The 27,515-nt window shown below is 44.3% G+C and overlaps 3 protein-coding genes across 3 annotated transcripts; 2 read left to right on the top strand and 1 right to left on the bottom strand.

The window, feature by feature from the left end:
- Positions 1-82: 82 nt before the first annotated feature.
- On the top strand, positions 83-8,446 carry LOC111967383 (HLA class II histocompatibility antigen gamma chain). The gene is made up of 8 exons (XM_023992354.2): positions 83-276; positions 1,010-1,179; positions 3,234-3,322; positions 5,438-5,500; positions 5,642-5,725; positions 6,945-7,026; positions 7,619-7,675; positions 7,841-8,446. Exons 1-8 carry the CDS (start codon positions 185-187, stop codon positions 7,846-7,848), a joined length of 645 nt encoding a protein of 214 aa, XP_023848122.1. The 5' UTR covers positions 83-184; the 3' UTR covers positions 7,849-8,446.
- A 3,495-nt stretch (positions 8,447-11,941) lies between these two features.
- LOC111967385 (SLC35A4 upstream open reading frame protein) lies at positions 11,942-14,742 on the bottom strand. The gene is made up of 3 exons (XM_023992356.2): positions 14,564-14,742; positions 14,053-14,151; positions 11,942-13,876 (listed from the first exon to the last, which is right to left on the bottom strand). The coding sequence occupies exons 1-3, from the start codon at positions 14,576-14,578 to the stop codon at positions 13,679-13,681; spliced, it is 312 nt and encodes a 103-aa protein (XP_023848124.1). The 5' UTR covers positions 14,579-14,742; the 3' UTR covers positions 11,942-13,678.
- A 144-nt stretch (positions 14,743-14,886) lies between these two features.
- hmgxb3 (HMG box domain containing 3) lies at positions 14,887-27,270 on the top strand. Its single transcript, XM_023992355.2, has 20 exons — positions 14,887-15,081; positions 17,436-17,610; positions 19,083-19,257; positions 19,369-19,893; positions 20,023-20,130; positions 20,302-20,433; positions 20,581-20,861; positions 21,037-21,149; positions 21,252-21,332; positions 21,525-21,607; positions 21,729-21,830; positions 21,954-22,100; positions 22,359-22,684; positions 22,855-23,114; positions 23,277-23,461; positions 24,253-24,472; positions 24,630-24,763; positions 24,870-24,989; positions 25,215-25,424; positions 25,643-27,270. The coding sequence occupies exons 2-20, from the start codon at positions 17,459-17,461 to the stop codon at positions 26,246-26,248; spliced, it is 3,960 nt and encodes a 1,319-aa protein (XP_023848123.1). The 5' UTR covers positions 14,887-15,081; positions 17,436-17,458; the 3' UTR covers positions 26,249-27,270.
- The last annotated feature ends 245 nt before the right edge of the window (positions 27,271-27,515 follow it).

Here is a 27,515-nt window from a genome sequence, read left to right on the forward strand (position 1 = left end):
AGGTTGACCAATGACAGCTTAGTTCAAACTCTACAATCTAGTTGAACCTGCCCATCACTTTATAGACTCGGGGCTTTCCAATCCTGGCTWGACTGCCTGTCATTTCAGACGGACGCTTTCTTCCGAATAGATCTCTTCCCTTTTTACTGATCGCAGAATTTGAGAGAACATAGACTTGGAGAGAATGCAGGAGCAACAGCAGGAGAGACACGATGATGCGCTCCTGGAGCGCGCAGGGAGCCAGGACGTTATCCTCCCAATAACAACCAACACAAGGTGACATTTATAGCAGTAATTTTACGAAACACATTTTATAGATGTTGCAGTTACTTCGGTACATGCATCTGCATATTGTCTATAGTCTGTTTCTTCATTCCCCAAAGTAATGTTCAAGTATGTGTAAACTCAAAATATTATATTACAATAATCATGTATAAAAAATTATGTAAAACACAAAGAAAATCCATCAACAAGTGCAATATTTTATATAATTTATTTACAACTTGTATGCTATTGTGAATTCACGTCATTATTGAAAGTATGCATAAATTATATTGGGAGTATTATTAATGGTTTGAGTTATCTGCTGATGCTGACTACATTCCCTATGCTTTCATTCGTTCCTTTACTCAGATGAAGCATCTGCCTAGTAACTGCTGATGTCTCCCAAACCTGTATTTATCATGGGCTCAGGAAAGAGGAACAGAAAACAGTGATGAACATGTTCATTCTTACTGGTTTAGGATCAGCTTTTGTCTCTGCACAGGGGCTCTGATGCGTTTTTGGAGGTGCTGGGATGTCACAAGGACAATCCCATACATGTCAGAAATGCAATTATGATCCCCATAATCTTTTTTAAAAAGTAAATAATGTTTGGTCTCCATAAATCAAGGTGTAATTTCAATTTGTTTCTCTCCTTATATTTCTCCCTCTGTCTCTTTTTACTTTCCATCTCGTCTAATCTATCACCCCCTTTATCTACCCATCTTGCTCTCATTCCCTCCTGTAGGGCCTCTAACAGCCGTGCRTTTAAGGTAGCAGGGTTCACAGTGCTGGCGTGTCTTCTCCTAGCCGSCCAGGCCCTCACTGCCTACCTGGTCTTCAACCAGAGGGGCCAGATCCATGACATGCAGAAGAGCAACAACAACATGCGCAACCAGCTGAGAAACAGACCCCCGGGTAGGGTTTTGGAGGAGAGGGAAGGAGGGGTGTTGATGTGTAGAGTTGGTGGCCAAAGGAAAGGGAAKTGAGATCCACTTATGTGGGAAGAGAGACTGGGGGGACTGGATAGAAAAGAGGAATGGAAGGGGTAGGGGTTTTATTCCACAGAAAGGACCACACCCATACAGTCATGAGTCCATATATTTTTTTTATGTAAGTCGCTTTGGATAAAGTGTGCTAAAATGCATATATTATTATTATAATAATATAATAAATTGGGTAAATTACATTTATTGTAATCTGTAACGGCACTTTCGGATTACCCAAACTCAGTAATGTAATCTGATTACTTTGTTACTTTCAGATTACTTTCCCCTTAAGAGGCACAGGTTAGTAGCTGGCACAGACAGTCTTAAAATCGGATTTGAAATCTAACCTTAACGACACTGCTTACTCTAATGCCTARCCATAACTTTAAATAAAGTAAACTTTTAATATWTTTTTTTGTTTATATATATTTACAATATAGCCAATTTTGACTTGGAAGCTGGCCCATTCTACCTTAAGGACGACTCGTCCCAATAAATGTCAACCTGCCWAATAGGCAATAGAGTAAGACAAAAATKTATATTACCAATTGAACGTCTATTGCAGGATAATCAATGTTAGAGTTTACATAGCTGGCCATACATGGATGTTGTATTTTACTTTATGGGTTGGTTATGTAGGCTTCTACTAACCCACTGCTTTCTACTACAGATAATAATACTATTAGGTTACATCTCTAACCAAAGTCTGTCAGATTTCCAGTCCTTCCAATTATTTAATACCCCTTGATCCTCAAGAATAGGACTTAGAAATCTAGATAGCCAAGTTGTTTTACATGAGCATTACCCCAAAAAACAAATGACTATTTAGCCTAATCTTTTCTTTTTTTGTTGTCATGGAGGACTGATTGGGCTCATTGCTTCGAGTTGAAAAATAAATGCTGCTCTCAGAAATGGCATGCTTTGAGCACTACAGGAAAGTGCTATTTGCATGTGAAAAACTAGATGGTAATTTATCATGAAGAAAATAAAAGCCCCACTTCTGATCTTCTTAAATTATTCTAGTTGTTGACAGTATGGAGCACACTACCACAGGGGAGTTTAGGGAGGAAATCAAACGTATTCCATAGGCTGGGATCAGCACTATGCAGCTGTTGTTAAGAGCGCATTTTTCACTGGCTGTCCACTGGGGGGCGTGTTCATTACTCTGGTTCTGTTGCAAAACGTTTCTTAAACGGAAGCAAGTGAAACGTGGAGGGACCTACCTGAATTTGTCCAATACAAACTCTCGTTTGCTCTGTTTGCATCCGTTTGGTTCTTAAACGATTTCCGTAATGAATACACCCCTGAATGCAAAAACGATGATTTGATAGGCAGCTTAAACAGAATATACAGTACATTAGTGAACAGCCAACCACAATCCATAAGGTGCAAATAAATGGGAGAGCAGCATTGTGATTCACATCAATGCGCTATATAGTCTAGATATCAATAATAAGTGATATCAGTATCGCCTGTAGGCTACACCACTGCTATCATCCTTACCACCAAGCATGTATTCAAGTTGGATAATCTTTGGATGCCGACAGCAGTCGCACCATTTAGAAGACATAGCTTGGACTGTAGCCAAAAGCCTATTCCTGCTCTTTTCCCGCGATCCATCAAACGCATTTGGTGTGTCATAGTGGTCTCTGATTTGTGGTTAGACTCACTCAGGAGGAACAAACCTTTTTTCAATGCTGATTTGAATGTCGTTGAGAAAACAGAAAGGTGTMAAATMATTTCCCGCAAACATCCTTTCGGAATTTAAAAGTCATGATAAAAGTTAGCATCTAGTTTTTCAAAAGTTTCTGCAATCTGATTACAATAGTTTAGCTGGTAATGTAACGATTACAATTTTTTTGTCATCATTACTTCCCAACCATGTTTAATCTAGAAATTTGGGAGGGGCTAGCCTCAATCCCAATTGGAAGTGTTTTATCTTATTCACACTGACCTGTCGCCGTCTTCCCCTCCTTGCTCCAGCTGTGGCCCCTGTCAAGATGCAGACGCCCATGATCAACATGGCCCGGCTGATCAACTTCACTGATGAGGACACCAAGACTCCCATGACGGTATGACTCCTCTTTCCCTTCTAGAGCAGGTGTTATTGAACTTTTTCAGCCTGGGACCCAAATGATATATTCTGTGTTTTCCTTTGACCCAAGCTTATGAAAACATGCAACTATATGTAAGTATCAGTACATTTCAATGCCCTTATACATAAAACCAAATGCAATATAGACAAAAACAAATACAAATTAAATAAAATATCCAATTGCAATTCATATTTATTTTTCCCCATTTAAAAACACTTACATATCTGTCTAGTTTGGAACTGTTGCTGTTAAAATACAATAAATAATTTCATTCTGAACTGGAATAAACTGATTGATCACATCACACAGATGTATAACAGAACACACACACACACACACACACAGTCCTAATGAGAGGTGTGTGGCTGGTTGAAGTTTTGAACAAGCTCGTCTTGTCTTGTCTATTCTGGGCTCAGTTTTTGGCAGTGCAACCCTGAGGTCATGCTCAGCATGGAGTCTGTTTCTGTACTTGTTTTTTAAGTATGCCAGAGTTGAGAACCTTGACTCACATAGGTATGTGGTACTAAGCTGGATCAGAACATCTACTGCTTTCCCAGTCAGGAWGGAGACTGCTTCCTGCTGTAGATGAGAAACCCAGAACTGTGTGTGTTTGCCCCAAAACGCATTGCTTCAGTCAAATGATTACTTGTATTTTTTTTAAAGCAACTGTTCCAACCTAGACTTGTAATTAACAATACTTTTTACAGTAAAATGTAGGCCTGGTCATGTTTCATCTTCATCTGTTCTGTTACTTGGGTAGCTGGCTAGCTTGCTTTGGCTAACGTTGCCCAGCTAGCTGTTAGCCGTGTACGAGGGGATTGTTTGAAAGAGAAACTCACGTCTACTACTATGAGATATAGTACTCCCTTATTTCTGCTTATCATCACCTGTTCTAAAATAGACAACAATGCCTTGCTAGCTGACTTACTTTTCCACTGTCGAAGCACTGTTTCCTGAAGCCCTGTTCTGAAAGAACTCCCTGGGTTTACTGTCATGCTGTGGATGTTTAGTCAGGATGTGTCCTTTTAATGTGTTCGTTTTGAGAGWCTCRTTACTAAGCACTTCCCACACAAGACACATTGTKGGCGCTCCTCGTTATTTCTCAAAGGTTGTATGAAAAAAAGAGCGAAACTCGTTGCTGTATTTGAGTTTCTTGACGATTGAGCTCAGTCAGAACTTGTGGCTAGCTTGAGTCCATTTGATGACAGTGGTGAGTGATGGCAAGTGGGAATGATAAGTCAATGGCTGAGAGCGTATCATCTGCTGCTGAACGACAGCGCTGCAGCGTGTGGGTCGCAGAGGGATCTTAAATAAAACTGCAGAAAAAAGATGATGTAAACCGCAAAGCACATAGGCATCTCCCTCCCGCTCGTGCAGCTGCCAAACTGAGCAGAGACACCACTGCTAAGCATGGAGCGCACTTACAGAGAGCGCAGTTGCACATGGCCAAATCAATTCTAGTAATGAATGAAATAACTACACTTTCTCTGACATGTCGCGACCCACTATTAATGGACATTTTTGAAGGGGTTGATATATTATTCATATGTGAAAATCAAGTCTGACATTTGTAAGTGGAAATTACAAACTTTAGAAGTCTTTTTAAACCTCAAATACACTACAAGTGTTTAATTAATTGCAACAGGGTGATCAAATGATGAACCAACATCTGTAAACACAATCATTAAAAAGCTAACGTTTTCTCTGGATGCAGCATGCACACTACTAGACCAATACATTAGACCGATACACACACTAAAAAATATACACTCACAAGACCAGGCATAGTAACCATAACACATGCCACTCCACACAGCTCAGGAGTTCATGGCCTTTGAGTTAAAAAAAATAAAGAAAATTAGTCTGTTGATACAGTGTTCATTAATAKGTCCGCGACCCATACTTTAAGAAAGGCTGTCTTAAAGGCTTTTATGAACTGAGGAAAAACAGCCACTAGATGGCAGCAACAAGCTCACTTGCAAATGTCAACTTGTGTCCCCTAGGACTAAGCTCCCTCTTCCTGCTCCTTTGAAATTAAAATAAAAAGATGAGTATTGAGTACTTCTGTCTGACTGTCTGCTCTCCCATCAGAATCTGGAGGCCACTGCAATTGCAATTGTGAGCCTGGAGGAGCAAGTGAAGGATCTGCTGCAGGTAAATTAATAAATACATATTAATCAATGAATCCACCCTTTGCATTGAAGTCCCCTCTACAAAGACAGGAACAGTTTAAATATCAGCCATTGATTGATTGATTGATTGATTGATTGATTGATTGATTGATTGATTGTTCAGAACCCCCAGCTGCCCCAGTTCAACGAGACGTTCCTGGCCAACCTGCAGAGCCTGAAGAAACAGGTGGAGGAGACTGAGTGGGAGGTGAGACTTGGATGYGTTCCAAATGGCACCCTATTCCTCTTTAGTACACTACTTTTGACCAGGGTCATAAGGCTGTGGTCAAAAGTAGTGCACTGTATAGGKACCCTGATAACACACATGTAYGAATATCCATAAATAATCATGACATGATCCACATTACCTTACAGTATCTTACCCAAGGGCTGGGCGGTGTACAGTGTTTTACTATATACCGGTAATGATGCAAGGACCGGTTTGAGTTTTTAAATGACCTTCTAAACCAAATGTGATAGATACTCCGGCGCGTATAATGTCTGTTTTTATAGTTTACTCTGTTTGCTACTTAAGTATTCACTCTCTCTCGTCCTGCTGCTACATGCTGCTAACCACACAAAGCCCTGCCCCTGTCACTCAAGGAGAGAGCAGTTGCTCGACCACTGAGTAATGAGCACTTTCTTGCCGTTCACTCCGCATGGTCAGATGGATGCAACATTCACTTTCCACTAGCACTCTATAATTACACTTAGTGTGTGTATCTTGCTGTCTGCAAACTACTGTCTGMTAGTTTCTATTCTGTTAGCCKCTAATCGCTAGTTAGCTGGCTAAATGGACTAACAGTCAGAGCGAACGCAGCTAGTTAGCTAATACTGTCTGGTACCAGTGCTGGTGTAGACCTAGATTAGCATTTTTGTGCAAATGTRTCTTATCAGAGAGGAAAAGGCGAAGCATGAATATGTTGGTTAGCTAGCTACATGAAGTAAGAAAACATGTAATTTAACATCTAATTAGGGTCACCTGGAAACACAGACCAACACTTTGGTTCCTACCCTGTCAATAATTCCTCACTGGCTTATTCATTCGGTGTCTTATCAAACAACAATGTATTCAAGGTTCTGCCCACTATRTTMCAACTATAGAATCAGAACAATTGTTATATTTCCATGATTCCAACAGTTCACCAATTTTTGSCCATATCATGCTGTGTGGCACAGTGTGGAAATTAYAATTAAAGTGCAGGAAATCCAGAAATTGTTGAAAATGCTGAAAATKATTTTAGTTTTGAGTTAGATTGAACAGTATAAGTGGAGAAAGCCCCATTGAAATCACTTATAATGTATGTGTTGCCATCCTATGCTCATGAGATACTCACTAAGCATATTTAGAACATTTATTATTCAAAAACATAAAATACCATATCGCCCAAACCTATCTTACCCTGAACCCTGACTGTGTCCCTCAGGGCTTTGAGACCTGGGCGCGTTATTGGCTGCTCTTCCAGATGGCCCAGGAGAAGGCCCCTGCTCCCCCCACACCTCAGCCAGGTGAGCTTACCCCCCCACCAACACCTCCAAACCCCCACACCACCTACTCACCCCCACCACCTCATCCTCACCCCTACCTCCTCACCAACACCATGTCCTCACCCCCAATATCACCTCCTCACCCCTCACCACCTCATAACTTCATGTCTCTTGTCTCTCCCTCTCTTATTTCTTTCACCCCACCCCCTAAACCAAGTATTTAATATAAATTCACCATTGCTCTCTTCTTTCCCTCTCCTCTCTTTCACTCTCCTCTCTCTTTTCCCTCTCTTCTTTCACTCCTCTGTCTTCTTTCCTCTCCTCTTCTTTCCCTCCCCTCTCCTCTCTTCTTTCACTCCTCTGTCTTCTTTCCTCTCCTCTCTTCTCTCTTCTTTCCCTCTCCTCTCTTCTTTCACTCTCCTCTCTTCTTTCCCTCTGCTCCCTTCTTTCACTCTCCTCTCTTCTTTCCGTCTCCTCTGTTCTTTCACTTTCCTCTCTTCTTTCCCTCTCTCTTCTCTTATTTTCCTCTCTTCTCGAGAACGTTATATCTGGTAGGTACATAGTGGTGGTGATGGGACTTTTGTTGTCTCATGTTACTGTTTGTTTCCCACAGTCCCCCGTCAGAGGATGGAAGCTTACCCCAGGATGATGCAGCTGAAGGAGTACAAGAGTGAGTGTTAGATAGAAACTCAATAACAAACAGACAGAGAGATGTACAATATATAGGCAATGCTTTGGATCACATGTCTGTCTACTGTGTCTCTAGACAGTTCATCTGAATACATTGCATGATAGTTTGGCACATATGGTTGACTCTTTTCTCTATATTTTGCAGATGAGTAAACCACAGCTCAACCACAGCACCTGATGGCCTTCTTCACCAAGTGTCCTCTCCTATATCTCACCCCTCCCCCCTCAAAAAAAAAATACACACAATTTTCCTTCTGTCTATCTCACTCTTCCTTTATCATCATRTAGCTAAGTTACCTGGAAGGCAAACCRATCAATGTTCTCTTTTGCCTTTGGRCAGCATATAAGGCTTAAACTATTAAAATGTTTGCTTGTGAGCTCAGCTATGTTAAGCATTGCTAGAGATATACATATGAAGTGTATGTTACATTTTACTCCATGCGCACAACATCCAAACTTTCCCATCCCCAAACCCTGACCCTACTGTCAATTTTGACCCCTAGTCCCTTACCTTGGTCCTCCGATCATACCCCTCTAATGGGGGATAGCCCCACTTTTTTTTCATCTGCCTCTCCCCATAGATCTTTGTTTGAAAAGCTTACTGTCTATATAATATAACATAGATTAACATCTATTTGTCCATCTCTTTAAAGCATAGCTTTTACTATTATGGATGAGGATGTGGGGAAGTGATTCTACCAAGAGATGTGAACCAGACAGAATTAATAAAGTATTTTGTTTCCTACTGGAACACTGTTTCATGACTCTTAGAGTCTATCCTCCACAAAATAACAAAAAGTGTAAATAACCATAACCAGACTTTGTCATTTATCATTGTCWATGATAATGGCATGTAGAAGTAATCAACATTTTAAAATGAATAGATTATTTTGACCTGCCCACATTTCATTGGAAGAGGCAGTGTAAAATCTTAACATAGTCTATTAGATAGAAAGGGACACTATAGATACAAATGTATGTGGACATCCCTTCAAATTGGTGGATTCTGCTATTTCAGCCACATTTGTTGCAGACAGGTGTATACAATTGAGCACACAGMCATGCAATCTCCATAGCCAGTAAGGCAGTAGAATTGCCTTACTGAAGAGATCAGTGACTTTCAACGTGGCACAGTCATAGGATGCCACCTTTCCAACATGTCAGTTCATCAAATTTCTGCCCTGCTAGACCTGCCCCCGGTCAACTGTAAGTGCTGTCATTGTGAAGTGKAAACGTCTAGGAGCAACAACGACTCAGCTGCTAAGTGGTAGGCCATACAAGCTCACAGAACGGGACTGCCGGGTGCAGAAGCGCATAAAAATCGTCTGTCCTCGGTTGCAACACTCACTACCGAGTTCCAAACTGCMTCTGGAAGCAACATCGGCACAAGAACTGTTTGTCGGGAGCTTCATGAAATGGGTTTCTATGGCCAAGCAGCCGCACACAAGCCTAAGATCACCATACGCAATGCCAAGCATCGGCTGGAATGGTGTRAGGCTCACAGCCATTGGATTCTGGAGCAGTGGAAATGCGTACTCTGGAGTGATGAATCACGCTTCACCATCCGGCAGTCCGACGGCCGAATCTGGGTTTGGCGATGCCAGGAGAACGCTACCTGTCTGAATGCATAGTGCCAACTGTAAAGTTTGGTGGAGGATAAATAATGGTCTGGGGCTGTTTTTCATGGTTCGGGCTAGGCCCCTTAGTTCCAGTGAAGGGAAATCTTAACGCTACAGCATACAATGACATTCTAGACAAATCTGTGCTTCCAACTTTATGGCAACAGTTTGGGGAAGGCCCTTTCCTGTTTTAGCATGACAATGCCCCCGTGCACAAAGCGGGGTCCATAGAGAAATGGTTTGTTGAGATCGGTGTGGAAGAACGTGACTGGCCTGCACAGAGCCCTGACCTCAACTCCATCGAACACCTTTGGGATTAATTGGAACACTGACTGCGAGCCAGGCCTAATCACCTAACATCAGTGCCMGATCTCACTAATGCTCTTGTGGCTGAATGAAAGCAAGTCCCTGCAGCAATGTTCCAACATCTAGTGGAAAGGCTTCCCAGAAAAGTGGAGGCTGATATGGCAGCAAAGGGGGGACCAACTCCATATTAATGCTCCTGATTTTGGAATGACATGTTCAACTTTTGGTCATGTAGTGCATCTCTAGCTTAGACAGATTTTGATGGGCATTTTATTATTAGCTCAATTAGATTGTCGGGGCGCAGAAATTGTAGGCTAAGAGGTAAACATATGAGAGATTGATTTAGTCAAGATATTGCCAACRTCTTATGACAATCAAACTGTCAAATGTGCTGCTTCCATAACTCCCCTTGTGGTCAGGCTGAGGGCCACCAGAGGGAGCTGCTGGTCCTGGGCAGAGAGACGGGTCCTGGTAATACAGAGGCCTGTCACTGTAGGCCGAGAGACCTGGAKACCCAGTACCACAGACACCAGCATGAGCTGCGCTCTCAGGGAGGAGAGTCTGCAGGTAGGGCTGGAGGTCATCCGGTTTCTCTGTCTTCATCCAGCCGTTTTGTTGCTGCATACAGGACCGTCGTTCTTTGAACCTTCCCTGCATATCTTACCAGCGTTTTCCAGTGTCACACCTTTCACCACCATGTTAATCTCTCCCCACCCTCATCCCCAGGTCTTCAGGGTGTACAGGTAGGTGAGTGAGGAGCAGAGGAGGGTGTCAGAGGGCAGGTACAGGACTCTTAATGCTGGAGGCCATACTGGCCTACACACAATACCCCATAATGTCAAAGTGGAATTACGTTTACAAATTAATAAAAAATGTGTCAATAAGTATTCAACCCCTTTGTTATGGCAAGCCTAAAATAAGTTCAGGAGTAAACATTTGCTTAACAAGTCGCATGAGAAGTTGCATGGACTCACTGAGTGCAATAATAGTCTTTAACATTCTTTTTTTATGACTACCTCATCTCTGTACCCCACACATATAATTCATTATCTGTAAGGTCCTTCAGTCGAGCAGCGAATTTCAAACACAGATTCAACCACAAAGACCAGGGAGGTTTTCCAATGCCTCGCAAAGAAGGGCACCAATTGGTAGATGGGTAAAAATTAAGAAAGCAGACATTGAATATCCCTTTGAGCATGGTGAGGTTATTAATTACACTTTGGATGGTGTGTCAATACACCCAGTCACTACAAAGATACAGGCGTCCTTGCTAACTCAGTGACCGGAGAGGAAGGACGCTCAGGGTGACTTTAAAACAGGTACAGAGTTGAATGGCTGTGATAGGAGAAAACTGAGGATGGATCAACAACAAGAAGGAAACCTGTACAGATTAAACTATTCCAAAACATGCATCCTGTTTGCAATAAGGCAACTAAAACTGCTAAAAATGGCACAAAGAAATGTACTTTTACGTCCTGAATACAAAGTTAGGTTTGGGGCAAATACAACACGTCACCAACACAACATATTTTCAAGCATGGTGGTGGCTGGATCATGTTATGGGTATGCTTGTCATCGGCAAGGACTAGGGAGTTTTTTTAGGATAGAAAGAAACCGAATGGAGTTAAGCACAGGAAAATCATAGAGGAAAACTTGGTTCAGTCTGCTTTCCAACAGACACTGGGGGACAAATTCACCTTTCAGCAGGACAATAACCTAAAACACAAATCCAAATATGTTGCTTACCAAGACAACATTGAATGTTCCTGAGTGGCCTAGTTACAGTTTTGACTTAAATCGACATAAAAATCTATTGCAAACTTGATCATTGCTGGACAGCCATACTCAACAACCAACTTGACAGAGCTTGAATGTGGCAGGGCTTGCAAAATATTACAGACTGTTTTGGAGGATGGGCATTGGCTAATTGAGTGACTGTCAGTGACTGACATTACAAGAGAAAAACTGCTGATACACACAGCTAAATGTCTAAATTGCACCTTGTTAATTCTACTATTCAAACTCTCAACAGTAASTTTAGACACCGACTGGGGGAATTCATCCGAGGTCCTACAAAAGGCCCCATCCCTGTCCTAGATCCTAATTTAAGAAAATGTATTTTAAATCACTGAAATAATGATGGATTTCATTGCTATTGCATACATWAAGTATTTATTAAACCTAGTTCATCCAAAAATCTGTATCTGTAAATGTTMTTTCCCTCTTTCCTCTGTAGCATTGGCTGAGCTAAAGGACATCCTGTGTGCGGGATGAACTCATGGGACAGGGTATCCAAGCAACAGTGAGAAAAAGGGAAAATATGTGAATTTATGGCATTTTATTTTGAATAGAAAACACCAAAGAAATAAAATATTTCAGAAACACTTTCTGCACCATTTTACTTGGCAGTGTAAATTATAAATGCTAATAAAATGACCATACTGACAATCATAGCACCACTCAAGTGTTGTGTAATGTAGACGTATTACCCAAACCCAACTATTTATATTAGTCCACCAATGATATATTGAAAAAAAGACAAGTATGAATATTGCAGAATTCGATTAAACTAGAAAACAAAGGCTAGTGAAAAGTARGCAGTGTGCATTATGGGTAGCAAATAAACCAGTGACAATGTGATGGAAGGGTCTGCAAGACTCACCTAAAGTGCAGCTTCTATTGCATAATTTTAATCTTCAAATAATTAAATAAATAAACCATCTGGGACATTAAATGACAAATACTATGAGTCACTAAAGTAAAATTATATATATAAATAAATGCATCATAAAAAACATTCCAACCTGAATGTCAATGTATCATCTGGTAAATAATKCTGCCAGAGATTGTGGTGGAGCAGTGGAATGCGAGTTAAGAGGTCCACTGTCCATAACACAGGTATGTTCAGGCAGAGTCCTGCTACCTGTAGTACAGCTAGGCTGCCAGGCTGATCATAGAAGTGGGTAACAGAAAGAAGGGGGTGAACTGCAGGCCCAGTAGAACCCAGGATAGGAGGGTGTTGGCCAGCATAGAGCAGGAGATGACAAATAGCCTGGGGATGCCACTACCATAGTTCAGCAGTACTGACATTAGCTGCCTGCCCTGCCACAATGGCCCACACCACCCCCGAGTAATCCTCCAGGAAACCCTGYTCTCCCCCCATGCTGGAGAGGTGGAAAACCCTGTTGATGGCCACTCCAAACACATGCAGGTACAGGGGTAGTCGCTGGCTCTTCAGCAACCGCTCTGTGTAGATGGCTACTAGCCCTGAGATGAAATAGTAGACCAGCACACGGCCTCAGGCTGTGATGTGAAGGCTGGGACTCGCCTGGTCCTCAGCCTAGCGACAGGGAGGCGTGCAGGGCAGACAGGTACCCAGTCAGGCGCAGAGTGGCCAGGACGACTCCCCTTCATCCACCACCTGCTGCAACAGGGACCCAGACCCCATGTTCTGGATCACACTCATTCTCAATACTGCATGTCACTAACACCCCTGAATTACTAGCATATGTCTGAATATACAAATACCCTCACCTTAAGTCTTAACATCTAAATTAGCAACAAATCCCATAACTTTGGCAAAATCTATTCAACAATAACATGATAGTCAAGGTATGTTTGTATTTTAAGCTGGTAAAAAGGTATTTCTGCTCAGAAAACAAAAAAGGGACCCTGTCTTGTTGTTCACATCATTGATTCAAAATCAATTAGGCCTAGATGGCTGCACCAGGCAATGTTACTAAGGCAAGCAGTCAAACACCCCTGCAATGTAACCTTACACTCAAGGCACATAACCTTATCCCCTTTTACACACTTTATAATCTGATCAACAGAGAGAATAACAGATATTTTCCCAGGGCACTGACAGATTCACCCTTTAACATTTGCACAAAATCCAAAGCAAACCCACTCTTTCAGACCAAAATCCAGTTAAAAACATTTTTTTTTTTTTTTTACAGTATACAAAGGAGAGGTTTGAGCCTCTGAAAAAGAGACATGGTGGTTGTGCCCCAAACCTCAGGCAGTTAGAAGATGAAGCCTAGGCCTGGTTCTTCCCATTACTTGGGTCCTTTTCTAAACAAACTCATATAGTCTTTCAGAGTGCTTTCGATGTTGGGAACCTGATAGTTCTGAGCAGCGTAGATGCCTGTGAATGTTCCCAGTAGCACTCCTATAACAGCTGAGGAGCGGAGCTTGGCCACCATATAGCCAGCCAGGAAGCCCTTCAGGAAGGGAGATGCCAGCACAGAGCCCCCCTGAGGAAGAACAGGAAACAACAGTCAGGACAAAGGATGCACACAAAATACACCTTGATATTACCACTCTTTAATGATAAATAATTCTTAGTTGATTTTTCAGGACTGAGTATGTCTGCTGYTCTGTTTCATAAGGTGACATTTCACCTACTTTTTAACTTTGGATAATAACATACCTGCGGGATTCCTTCTACAAATTCACTCTCCACACGTTTCTGGATCTCTTCCAGCTGATTCTTGAGCTGGTTGAGATCCTTCATCTGTTTGAAAGGATCCTAGAACACATACAAATAAGTTAGACATTCAATGCAATGAGCATAGGTAACACTGACTGAGGCTTTTGCACCACACCGCCTTTTACACCAGCATCAACAAAACACCAAATTATGGAATTTATCGTGGAAGAATGGTGTCGCATCGTTCCAGTTAAAGAGACTTGTAGAATCTATGCCAAGGCGCAGTCAAGCTGTTCTGGCGACTCATGGTGGCTCAACGCCCTATTAAGACACTTTATGTTGATGTACCTKTATTTTATTTTTCTACACACCCAAATACCAACAACCCGGCCTGTCCGGTTTTGAGTTAAAGCAAGTTGCTGTAGGAAGAGCAGTGGACTAGATCACGCTGTTCTAATATATATATATATATAGAAAAAATTATACGATTGAAGCAAAAATCACCACTCACCTTGTCATCCGCCATTTTTTGCTCGATTGAATGCTCTGTGATCTACTCGTATGCCTGGAGTGGAAAGCAACATCAGAGCAATTTGTCTTGTCTGGAACATTATTTGCTTTTGCGWAAAGTTGTACTGATTGCAAGTCAGTTGAGCTGGTTTACCTCTTGCTCATTAAGGTGGATATGGACCGGGTACACTGATCCTAGATCTGTGCTTTATGGAAACGTCTACCTCTTCCAGTTCACGCATTGCTTTCACGTGTCTAAAACGTAGTTACTGATTGGCCTTTTTTTGTTCATTCCTTCACTGGATTGGTTGACAACCATAACAACACAGCGCCATGTTTGCTGCAAGACTAGGACAAATCGAGTGCTTTGAGGCCCTTAGATTAAAAACAAATTAGCCCAGTTTAAGGCAAAATATAGAGAAATATACATATTCTTGGCAATGTGAGCGATGCAGTTCAGTTTCAGGGTCGTTTGAAGCTATCTCAGATCTAGTTTGAGAGTTCTTCGGGGCAACAGAGGTAAGGGTTCAACAAGGAGGCTTCTCATTGGATAATTTGTCGAGTCTGCAGTCAGTATAATGATACACGAATAATCAGAGAATGTCATGGGAGGGAGAATAATTAGAAAGTTGTATCCGCTGTCGCTGTGTTGTTGTTTTCCGTACTTTATTTGCAACTTTTGTAGGTTTGCATTTAACTTTACTTCACTGTCGTTTCCCGGGAAAGTCCATAGTCACATTTCTTCCCCACGTGCAGTGGCGGTCGGTGCCTTAAATTGAGGGAGGACGATTTATTTTTATGAGCATGGCTTTATTTCTATTACAGCATATTGGATGACTGTCAATCATATTCCATTCACCCAGTTCAWTGTGGCATCGGTTTAGGCTACTACATGATACTAAAATTTTCCATATAACCATCATGAGGTTGCTACAACCTAGCCTATCAATGAAAGTTCACAACATAAGTGCACACAGGTTGAGAGAAATGTACTAATTGAGGGTGTAATTCACAGGAGGCTGGTGGAACCTTAATTTGGGAGGACCGGCACATATATATATATTTTTTTTTTAGTAATGGCTGGAATGGAATTAAATGGTTCCATGTGTTTGATACCATTCCATTTACTCCATTCGAGCCATTATTATGAGCTGACCTGCCCTCAGCAGCCTCCTGTGGTGTAATCATTAGTCCAACAGTTGTAAACGAGAGTTTCTACTGGACAAATTCAGGTATGTTTATCCCCGTTTAGTTCCGTTTTCAACAGAATCGGCAGAATGAAGACCCCATGAGCACACGTAAACATTGTTCACTTTCATAGAAGCCACGTTGTATTCATTCTCGCATCTACGCACCGTCCTCATCTTTTCCCTTCGCTTGTGGACTTCAATACACAACACATTATCTGTATGTGACCAGGTGAAAAAACCTTTCCTAGCCAAACCATATCATAACGGCTACACAGGCTACATCGTTGTCATATTAATATTAAAGTAATATTAAAGTAATATCATAATCAACATAGCTAATAGAACTAAAGTGTTAGTAAACCCACTACAATCATGCAGTWACGTTCGTGTAGAGTCAGTAAGAAGTTTAGCAGTTACACCGGCAGGCCCCGGTGGCAATAAATTAGTAAAACCAAAAGCTTACCTTGACTTGGAAGAGTTCCCGTTTTGTGTTGGATAGCCAAAGCCAGCTAGCTAACATAGGATCCCTCTGATTGAGCCGGTGTTTGAGTAGGCTAAACTAGCTAGCTGCATTCGCTAGCTAAGTAAGTGAAAGTGAAAAAGAATGATGAAATATCTCTCTCTCTTGCTTCACCTGCATTTTTGAAGAAATTGGTTCAAAGCTGTTCAACTATTGTCTTTCTCTCTCTTTGAGTGAACTACTCACCACGTTTTATGCACTGCAGTGCTAGCTAGCTGTAGCTTATGTTTTCAGTTCTAGATTAATTCTTTGGTCCTTTAATTGGGTGGACAATGTGTCAGTTCATGCTGCAAGAGCTCTGATAGGTTGGAAGACGTCCTCCGGAAGTTGTTATAATTACTGTGTAAGTTTATGGAAGGTGGCGAGAACCATGACCCTCCTAGGTTTTGTATTGTCAATGTACTCAGAGGAGGATGGAAGCTATCTGTCCTGCAGTTTCACCATGGTGCTACCCTACAGACTGCTGTTGAGGCTACTGTAGACCTTCATTGTGAAACAGTGTGTTTTAATAAATTATTTGGTGACGTGAATATATTTAGCATAGTTTTACTTAAAAAGGATAMCTTTTTTATGTTTTACTATTTTAATGGAATTCACTGAGGAGGATAGTCCTCCCCTTCCTCGTCTGAGGAGCCTCCACTGGTGCGCTGTCAGGCAGGTAGTCTGCTGTTGTCTTCTGTCAACTCTTCCTTGTTTCAATATTGCCAAGGCTTGAGTTTGCACAGCTGCTAGGTCCTTTTATCTCTTGTTTTGAAGGCCATACATTTATCTACATTGCCATAACATAATTATGATATATATTTTAGTTTTATTTAACCTTTATTTAACTAGGCAAGTCAGTTAAGAACACATTCTTATTTACAAAGACAGCCTAGGAACAGTGGGTTAACTGCCTTGTTCAAGGGCAGAACGACAGATTTTTACCTTGTCAGCTCGTGGGATTCGATCTAGCAACCTTTCGGTTACTGGCCCAACGCTCTAACCACTAGGCTACCTGCCTAATGATAGCCTACATATTATATTTTCCTTATCATGATTGTGCTCGATGTATTAATAAACAATGTACATACCTCCTGTAGCCCTAATACCTATCCCCTTGTCGTTATTTGTTCTGTTTCACATGGACACAAAATAAATGAATCAATGTTACTGAACCTCCCCAGGCTCTCCTCGGCTCCCTTTAGCCATGGAGACCATGGAGGTGTATGAAGAGACTGATCGGAGGATGACAGAGGAGGTGGAGAGCTGCTACACCCTCATGGAGGTCACCTCTCCCAAGAAGAGGAAGAAGAACAAGGCTCAGAAGGGGGAGATCATGGAGAAACCCAAAAAACCCAGGTAGTCTACCTACTGCTCCCAAACAATCAAACACCACTATCAATGCAGATGGGTCGTATTTAATATTGACCCCGAAAACCGTTTTTCACTGGCGAGAATGCTCAAGGTCCTTGAATATTTTTGTAATCAGTGATTCAAAATAATAGATAGATACTTTTGGCCATGTAGTGTAAGTGGAAGCCTGCTCGTCAAACATCTCATTCCAAAATCATGGGCATTAACATGGAGTTGGTCCCTCCCTTTGCTGCTATAACTGCCTCCACTCTTCTGGGAAGACTTTCCACTAGATGTTGGAACATTGCTGCAGGGACTTGCTTTCATTCAGCTACAAGAGCATTAGTGAGGTCGGGCACTGATGTTGGGCGATTAGGCCTGGCTCGCAGTTGGCGTTCCAATTCATCCCAAAGGTGTTTGATGGGGTTGAGGTCAGAGCTCTGTGCAGGCCAGTCAAGTTATTCCACGCCAATCATGACAAACCATTTCTGTATGGACCTCGCTTTGTGCACGGGGGCATTATCATGCCGAAACAGGAAAGGGCCTTCCTCAAACTGTTTCCACAAAGTTGGAAGCACAGAATCATCTAAGATTTCCCTTCACTGGAGCTAAGGGGCCTAGCCCGAAACATGAAAAACAGCCCCAGACCATTATTCCTCCTCTACCAAACTTTACAGTTGGCACTATGCATTGGGGCAGGTAGCGTTCTCCTGACATCCGCCAAAACTATGCGCTTCAGCACTCAGCGGTCCCATTCTGTGAGCTTGTTAGGCCTCACACTTTGCGCCTGAGCCGTTGTTGCTCCAAGATGTTTCCACTTCACAATAACAGCACTTACAGTTGACCGGAGTAGCTCTAGCTGGGCCGAAATTTGACCAACTGACTTGTTGGAAGGGTGGCATCCTATGACGGTGCCACGTTGAAAGTCACTGAGCTCTTCAGTGATGTTTGTCTATGGAGATTGCATGGATGTGTGCTCAATTTTATACACATGTCAGCAATGGTTGTGGCTGAAATAGCCAAATCCACTAATTTGAAGGGATTCCACATACTTTTGGCCATGTAGTGTATCTCTAAATCACCAAGACATGTCACTACACCTCTACACCAATGGGACAAGCCAATTTGCCCCCATTACTTTCTACRATGCATACAAAGGGATGTGTTGCAGTATTAAGGACTTACATATGTTTTCTTATTAAATTACGGTTAAATAAAACAGAACATGTATTATTTGTCATGTGTTTGTCATTGTAAAGGTTTTTAACATGGTGGCAATGTTGAGTGAAGGCATTTACCACCGCAATTCAAGAATGACCCAGATGACACACTATTTTCACACTGACTGAGTGCACTTGATTTGGAATGCCTGGCTAGGCGGAGAAAGCTAAACCAAGTGACCCAATCTTTGTGTTGAGTTGACTGCTGTATGAGTCAAGATGACATTTATTGATCACGTTTTGATCTCTCAACTCCAGATCAGCCTACCTGCTGTACTACTTTGATGTGCACCAGACCATGCAGCAGGAGTTCCCCAGCCTGCCCCAGTCTGAGATCAACAAGAGGATCAGTGTGAGCTGGAAGAGGCTCAACGTGGCAGAAAAGGGCTACTACCTGGAGAAGGCCAAGCTGGAGAAGGAAGGGACGGACACGGTACGGTTACCTCATATTTCCACCAGTGTGTCTGGTATCTAAGATCATGTGGTCAGGAAAAACTCCTAGTCATAATGATAACACTATTCCATCTCTCTGTATCCTCYGTAGTCATCTATGGGCCCTTCCCAGGAGCTCCCAGGCTTCCGTAGGATCCTCCCCAGGGCCAACTACGTCCTCCTGCCCAAGGGGGCCATGTCAGACGACAGGACAAGCTCCCAGCTGGAGGTGTGTATGGAGGGTCTGGRCTCTCCCGTGGGGGAAGGGGTGATGCCCTCCCTGTCCCTTGGTTCCCCCCAGTACCCTCCCTTGGTGCTGGGCTGCGAGGTGGAGCTGTCGGAGCAGTGCATCGCCATCGAGGGCCTGACAGACGAAAAGGCTGTGACCCTAACACACTCCGGGGCCCTGCAGGGGGTCCTCTCCTCATCATATCACTCCTCTTCCTCAGTCTCTGCCGCCCACGAATCCCACAATGCACCTCACCTGGCGTCAGCCGGTTTGCTGCTCAAGGAGGAGGAGCCCAGGATKGTGGGCGGGGGCTATAGTGTCATTGGAATGGCGACTGACGGGAGACGTGTGGGCAGGACGGTGGTGCAGCACGTGAAAACAGAGTTGGTCACCATCATACCCAATCAGGTTAGTTTGAAACAACACAGGGAGTTGGCTTACCTTACTGCTGATCATTCAACAGTCTAGGGTTACTATTCATTTGCCTTGTCTGTTTGTTCAATGCAGTAATGGTAGATAAAACACTTGTTTCCCCAGGATCTGATGGAGCACAGGACATTGCCAGGAGCCAGCTCTGTAGCCTCTGTTGTCATGGTACCTGTRGGAGCTAGGGTGATACGGGACACTAATCCCTCATACAAACTGGTAAAACTACTCAGACTGATTTTCTTCCACTACATCAATTTACCGTCATCCAATTTTCTTTGATTAGATCATCAAGCAATATATTACAATATACACACATGTCATTTGACCAGTCAGACATTCTCCATAACTAGCAGATTTTTACTAAAGCATCTTTGTTTCTGTCTCCAGTCGAATAAATACACCAGAAGAGGCCGGGGCAGCTGTCAGACAGCGGGCTGCTCCTTTGTCTACGTGACCCGTCACAAACCCCCCTTCTGCCCTGATTGTGGCAACCACCTGGGGGGCAAGTGGGTGCCCGCTGTAAGTCTACACATTCCCTGGCTTAAACGTCTCTTCCATCATAATTTGAATGTTGAAGTAAAGATTACATTTTATTGGTAGGAAAATAATGAGTCGTACACTTAACAGTTCCGAGGTATGACAAACTTTCCACGTTTTCCATCTCAGGCGGTGAAGGCTCCAGGTGCTGCTGCTTCATTCAAGACGTATGCCCAGAAACTACCAACAAACCCTGGGGACCTCCCTAAGACTAGTGTGCCTCCCTCTGATGATCAGAACATTAAGGTGTCTGGATGGCGGAAGGGAGGGARAGGACCGCGGGAGCCCAGAGGACAAGTGCAGCAGCGTGCAGTTACACCAGGACCACCACTAGAGGGAGGCAGAGCCATCAGCCAGGGAGTCATACAGCCTGCTCCAGCGGTGTCAGGGACACAGACAACTACTATGATGTGAGCATCTAGTTCTTTAATTTAGCCCTTCTTTGATGGTTTATCATTTAATGGTCACATTGAGAAACCATTTTTCAAACAAGCCCTGTGAGAGTATTTCTCTTAGTGGGCTTCATGTTTTGATTGGTTAAAGAGAACGTTTTTTTAAAGTTTCAGCTGTTCTSTCTTTGAGCAGAGCTTTGGTTGGAACACATGTGACTGGTGCCAGGGTCAAAGTGCAGGAAAGGAGCAGTGTGATTGGTCAAAAGCGACCTGTAAGAGCCATCCTCCCTGCCCCATTCAACACAGGTGGGCACTGCTGTGGACAGATACAAAAACCCTATTTCAGGTCAGTCTGTTAAGATGAATGCTGTCTGGGGTGTAAACACACATTTGTCTCTCTGAAACTAGGCCGGGCCGTGGTCCAGTGGATTACTGTCCCTCCTCATAAAGGCAAAGTTGAGGAGACCACCTGCAGCAAATCAACCACAGGTATGATATACACACCCACATGTACCTATACAATATGTTTTAATGATAAAATGGTTGTATTTTATCATGGTTACTCAAGCCAAGCTAAAGGTACTCGTTTTCAAAGTGGTTACTTTGATATAAGGGAAGTGACACTAGTTGTTTCTGAGGTAACCGAACGTGTTTGATGTGGTGATTGTGTTTGGACCACAGAGCTCAGTGAGATGATCGCAGGTTTGAAGCCTAACACTCTGAAACAGCTCGGCCAGATCGTGACAACAACGCCTCTGGAACAGGTACACACACACACACACACACACACAGACATACACATACACATACACACACACACACAGAGCTGAAACATGCTGATTAAGTGTTTGTCTCCAGGTTTCTCAGTGTTGTTTTGTCCTATAGACTCTCCCTACTCCTGTGGAAACAAGCCAGTATATTGTTACTGATAAAGTGGGGGAAATCCTCTCAGTGGTTCCTCTCAAACAGAACTCTACCTCCACACTGGTTAGTGGGACCTTTTTAACTACATTTTGGGGAGCATACGCCATCCACACACGTCCTCTTGCAGGCTCAGTGTAGTCTGTATAACTGGATGTCCTCTGTTTGACTCCTGTGTGTGTGTGTCAGGACCTGGGTCTGTCTACGGCGCGGGGCAGGGGTCGCTGTAAGAACCCGTCATGTGGCTATGTCTATAAGAACAGACACAAGCCTGTGGAGTGCCCCTGCTGTGGCTTGGAGCTGTCCAGGAAGAACGCCAAGGGCTCCAAGGCACAGGTCAGTCTGGAGAGTATCCCACTATGGGTGCGTCTGAAATGGCACCCTATCGGGCTCTGGTCAAAAATAGTGCACTTTATAGGGAATTGGGTGCCATTTAGGGGTTATAGGGAATTGGGTGCCATTTAGGATGCAGTCTATGTTTTGGTGTTGTTGTATTTCTGAATTATTCCTCATCTCTCTGTTCTCATCCTCCAACCCTCTTTCTGTTATTTTCCCTCATCCTATCACCCTCCTCTCTCTCTCTCACTCACTCAGGGTGGTTCAGTAGCTCTGTTAGATCCGTACCGGACCCTGTCCCCAGCCCAGAGGGAGCTTCAGCGCCAGTCCACCCTGCAGCTGCTGCGTCAGGCCCTGCAGATCTCTGAGAGTGAGGCTGAGCTCCATGATACCCTGGCTCTCATCCAGGAACTCAACTCTACCCAGGTGGTCCTCACCACCACCACCCAGGCCGGGGACCAGGTGTTAGGGGAAGGGGAGGGCCTGGGGGAGGTGCAGGTCCAGTCAGGCTGGCCGCGGTTCTATGAGTCTGCAGCCACACACTGTGCTCTGTGTCACTACCCGCTATTCAAGGGAGGACAGAGGTGAGAAGAAGATTTGTTTGTGTAGTTTTGGGTTTATTATGGCTCGGGTTGGACATTTCTGGACATTTTTCATAGTGTGGTTTCAGGAAAGGTCTCTCTGGTGTTTTGTACCATAGTTCTTTAGCAGGGCAGGTCTCTCTATCATGTCTCTCTGGTGTTCTGTACCATAGTTCTTTAGCAGGGCAGGAGGACTGCTGGCTGTTGACTGACTCTCTGATCCAGACAGCCTCTCTCCAGCTGAAGGTGTGTCTCAACCCCCAGTGTCTGGCCTTGCACAGCTTCACCGACCTCCACCCAGGTCTGTTCAACGTTGGCAACAGGTTGCTGGTGAGTCTGGACCTGTTCTTTAAGATCCGGAGTCAGGTCAGACTGGGCCGGCATCCTAACCAGATAGTCAGGACCATCCTGGACCACATCCACAACCACGCTGGTAAGACTTCCTTGGAGCAACATACAATTCAGAGGGTTTTCAACAGAGTTCTGTTCAGTGCCACCTTCTCAAACTTCATCTATTAATCTCTGTTTTCTTCTCCTCTCTTCATCCAACCCTCGCTCTCGCTCTCTCTCGCCCCCCCCCCCCCCCATCAATCAGTCCACACTCTGAGTCCTGAGGAGTTGGCCCATGTCCAGGAGCTGCTGGTTAGTGGCTACTGGGCCTTTGAGTGTCTGACTGTGAGGGACTACAACGACATGATCTGTGGTGTGTGTGGCATCGCCCCCAAGATGGAGATCGCCCAGCGGTACACACACAACGTGCTGGAGCTTAGGAATGTGGAGGTGAGAGAGATGGGAGAGACTGAGGAGACGGCAGGTCAGGGGGAGACTGAGGAGACGGGAGGTCAGGGGGAGACTGAGGAGACGGGAGGTCAGGGGAGACTGAGGAGACGGCAGGTCAGGGGAGACTGAGGAGACGGAGGCAGGGGGAGACTGAGGGAGCAGGGAGGTCAGGGGGAGACTGAGGAGACGGGAGGTCAGGGGAGACTGAGGAGACGGGAGGTCAGGGGGAGACTGAGGAGACGGGAGGGCAGAGGGAGACTGAGGAGACGGGAGGGGTCAGGGGGAGACTGAGGAGACGGCAGGTCAGGGGAGACTGAGGGAGACGGGAGTGTCAGGGGGAGACTGAGGAGACGGCAGGTCAGGGGGAGACTGAGGAGACGGGAGGTCAGGGGGAGACTGAGGAGACGGGAGGTCAGGGGGAGACTGAGGAGACGGCAGGTCAGGGGGAGACTGAGGAGACGGCAGGTCAGGGGGAGACTGAGGAGACGGGAGGTCAGGGGGAGACTGAGGAGACGGCAGGTCAGGGGGAGACTGAGGAGACGGGAGGTCAGGGGGAGACTGAGGAGACGGGAGGTCAGGGGGAGACTGANAGGTCAGGGGGAGACTGAGGAGACGGGAGGTCAGGGGGAGACTGAAAAGAGCCACAGATCCAAACCGTCAAAATAAAGAATTAAAGATGATTTTCTTTACTTAATTTGTTTTAGCCTGCCTGATTCCAGGACAGTCAAGCTGTCTGGTGTGCATAGTGGTGTAGTCATGTTGATACCTGTGTTTCGCTCTCCCTCCTGTAGTTTACGTGGCCAGACTTCGGGGCTCCAGACAAGGTGCATGTGGATGACTTCTGGCTGACCATGGAGAGTGAGGCCATCGAGCAGGCAGCATTCCCCTGCAGCGTCCCCATCACCCGGGTCGACGCCTCCATCATCGCCCCCTTCATCCCACCACTAATGAGGAGCTCCACTGTCATCAACACAGAGAAGGACAAGGCCCTGCTCCTCACACAGCACACAGGTAGGAAGTCACTCTCTCAGGGCTGGGGAATAAGCCAATCACTGGAAGGATAAACATCATTCTCAAGTCTTTCAGATATTTCATTGATCATTACTTGTTTATCAATAATAAATAAACATGTAAGTGTGTAAAATTCTAGTGTGTGTGTGTTTTCCAGGTGACCCATCAGTTCTGGTGCGTCTGATCCACGAGGGCCAACTCAGACCGGACCGAATGGACGAGCACAGTGCAGAGGAGCTCAAAGCCATACTGGAATGCTGTGGAGAGATCACTGCACCAGAGAGCAACAAGGTATAGATCAACCCTGTGTGTCTGTGATATCTCTATGTATGTATATTTCTGGTTTGATTGTGTGTGTTTAGGAGATTGACACATGTCTCTTCTCTCTCTCTGTCAGGATGAGTTGCTGGTCTCTCTGATCTCCCTGTGTGCGTGTGTTCAGAACGGCCTCTCCACGGCCCCCCAGCCCCCTCCACACCTCACAGCAGGCAAGCTGTCCAAGATCTGCCCCCATCAGGTAACCGCACWCATCTCACCCATCAATATCAATCAATAAATCAATCAGTCGTCCACCAGAATCCGTTCAACTATTACTCTGTCAATCAAGCATTTAGTCTGTCAGTCTATGAAAAATGATAGGGTAGCCAATCAGGCCTTGCACAAKAACAAAATCTATTGACCAATAAAAACATAATGAGAACCAGACAGATGATAGAAGACTACTTTTCCCATACTCCTCCAGGTGGTGTGTGGTTCCAAGTACCTGGTGAAGGGTGAGACTGCACGCGACCACGTGGACCTGCTGGTGTCCTCCCGGTATTGGCCTCCCGTCTACGTTACCGACTCTGCCCGCCAGGTGGCGCTGTGTACAGACGTGCAGTACCCTGAGCTGGCCTCCACCATGTGGGGCAGGAACCAGGGCTGCTTCTCTGACCCCATGGACAAACCAGAGGTAGGCCCTCACACTGAGCATGGAAAGGGCTTAGTTATTGACGTCTGATTATTGTACTAGGAGGGAAACCGAGGTTAAATCAGGATGGTGTCGGAAGGTTTTTTAACCTGTAATATGCTGATTTGACGATACAATTTGAAGAATGAATTGGTCTCTATTTACATAATAGATGAACTAGGTATTGTGGTATTGTTGTTTATCTCACCTCTCTCCATCAGTTTGTGTCGTGTGCTGAGCTACAGGACCAGCCTTACAGTGCTGACCTGTCCTCCGTGGTGGAGAACCCCCAGGTCCACCCTGTCACCAAGTCCTCTTCCCGCTGGATAGTGCACCCTGCTGGGCCTACAGATGGCCAGGAGCCCCCCTGTCTGGACCACCACTCAATGGGGCTCTGCAATGAGCTGGAACCTTACTGCAGTCTGGTACAAGACCTGGAGAGAGACAATGAGAAAGAAGAGGACGAAGGGAAGGAGGAGAGGAAGGATGGGTTCAAGGTTGAAGCCGAGGTAACAGAAGGGTCAGAGGTCACTGAGGAGGAATGTTCTGAGGGTTTGGTGACATCATTGCGGCGTCGGCCTTTGGCCTTTGACAACACGGCCTACTACTACCTGTACAACCGTCTGCAGGACTTCCTGTCCAGCCGGGAGGTGGTGGACCAGCAGATCAGCACAGTGCTGAAGGCCTGCCAGCCTGGGGAGGTGGTGATCAGGGATGCCCTCTACAGGCTGGGAGTGGCACAGATCAACACAGAGGAAGGGGAGGAGGGGGAAGGAGACGGGGGGGTGGAGGAAGACACTGGGTACGAGGAGGTGGTGGTTCTCTGAGATTGACAGATTTTGGCTTTTTGGAGACTATCCAATGTAAACAAACCAATGTAATTCTCTGACATTGGGGGATATGTTTAATATTATGGACATATGGGCCACGTTATTATGAGGTAATCCTTTTTAGAAAGAAGGCAATATATATATATATATATATATATATATATATATATATGGAGATATCTGGTTCAGAAAATCTTGCGTGTAGTGCGGAGGCTGGTAGTCCTTGAATGTACTGTGCAAAAATATGCTTGAGTGTTTCCAAAGAAACAGAGGTGTTGCTGCTAACCAGACAGATAGTCTGTAACTTATCATCAGTCCAGCAGAGACTTTGTTGCTGGTTTGAAATGAAAGAATGGCACTTAGTTTTCTTTGTGAGATGAGCAGAACCGGTGAAGAGTGTAAAAACTTGGATGTTACTAACTGCTCTCTGCTTTACTTTGACTGAAGGACAGTTCACATAGTTTTAGAATAGATACAGTTTTAAAACATTGTTTATGTTGACTAACTTCATTATTGGAGTGCATAATGTTATTTTCTAGAAGTATAATAATAATTCTAATTATTTAATAACTGTATTTAATGAGTCCTCGTGCTTTCTCATCCTTAGTAAGACCTTTCAAACTGTTCTATGCTATCTTCTTGTACCTCAGTTGTCACTCGTTGCCCTTTGGGCTGAAATGTATTCAAGGTAAACAACCTTTCACATCTGCCTCATGGGCTGATGGAATCTGTAGTTCTTGTGGCCTTTGATTGTTTTTTGACTACAGGAGACTCTTGCCTGAGCTCCTATTGGAGGGGTGGCTCTGAATGTCAGGACTGTTCTATCATCTACTCTCAGCTGCTTGAATGGAATCTAAAGAAGACAATGATTGACTTGATGATGTAACTGTGATGGACATAGTTATTACAATTTGCGGATGTAACTTGATACCCACTCAAGGGGGTAAGAATATATATGGTGAATGTAGCCATTTCTGAATAATTTTGCTCAAGGAATTATAAATAGAGCAAAAAAAGGATTTCCTAATGTTGAATCAAGTTTCTGTGGGATTGTTACTTCCTATTTAGGTGGTCTGGTATTGCTCAACCTCCCATGAGAACAGGGAATGAAACTTCAGAAGAATGCAGAGAAGGCATTTTCATCTGAAACGGGAACTGAGGTAAAAAATCACTGAAATTGTGCTTTTTGTTCACTGTCATATGACGTACTATGGAGTAGGCTGAAATGTTGTTGTTGAAACAAGTCCACAGGGAAATATAATGT

Source organism: Salvelinus sp. IW2-2015, linkage group LG8 (genome assembly GCF_002910315.2).
Source record: "Salvelinus sp. IW2-2015 linkage group LG8, ASM291031v2, whole genome shotgun sequence".
Classification (NCBI taxonomy): Eukaryota; Metazoa; Chordata; class Actinopteri; order Salmoniformes; family Salmonidae; genus Salvelinus; species Salvelinus sp. IW2-2015.

Excerpts from the sequence above, each read along its gene's own strand:
- LOC111967385 (XM_023992356.2), bottom strand. Across the intron at positions 13,877-14,052 it reads TTGTAGAAGGAATCCCGCAG|GGGGGCTCTGTGCTGGCATC; the intron begins GTATGTTATTAT and ends GTTCTTCCTCAG.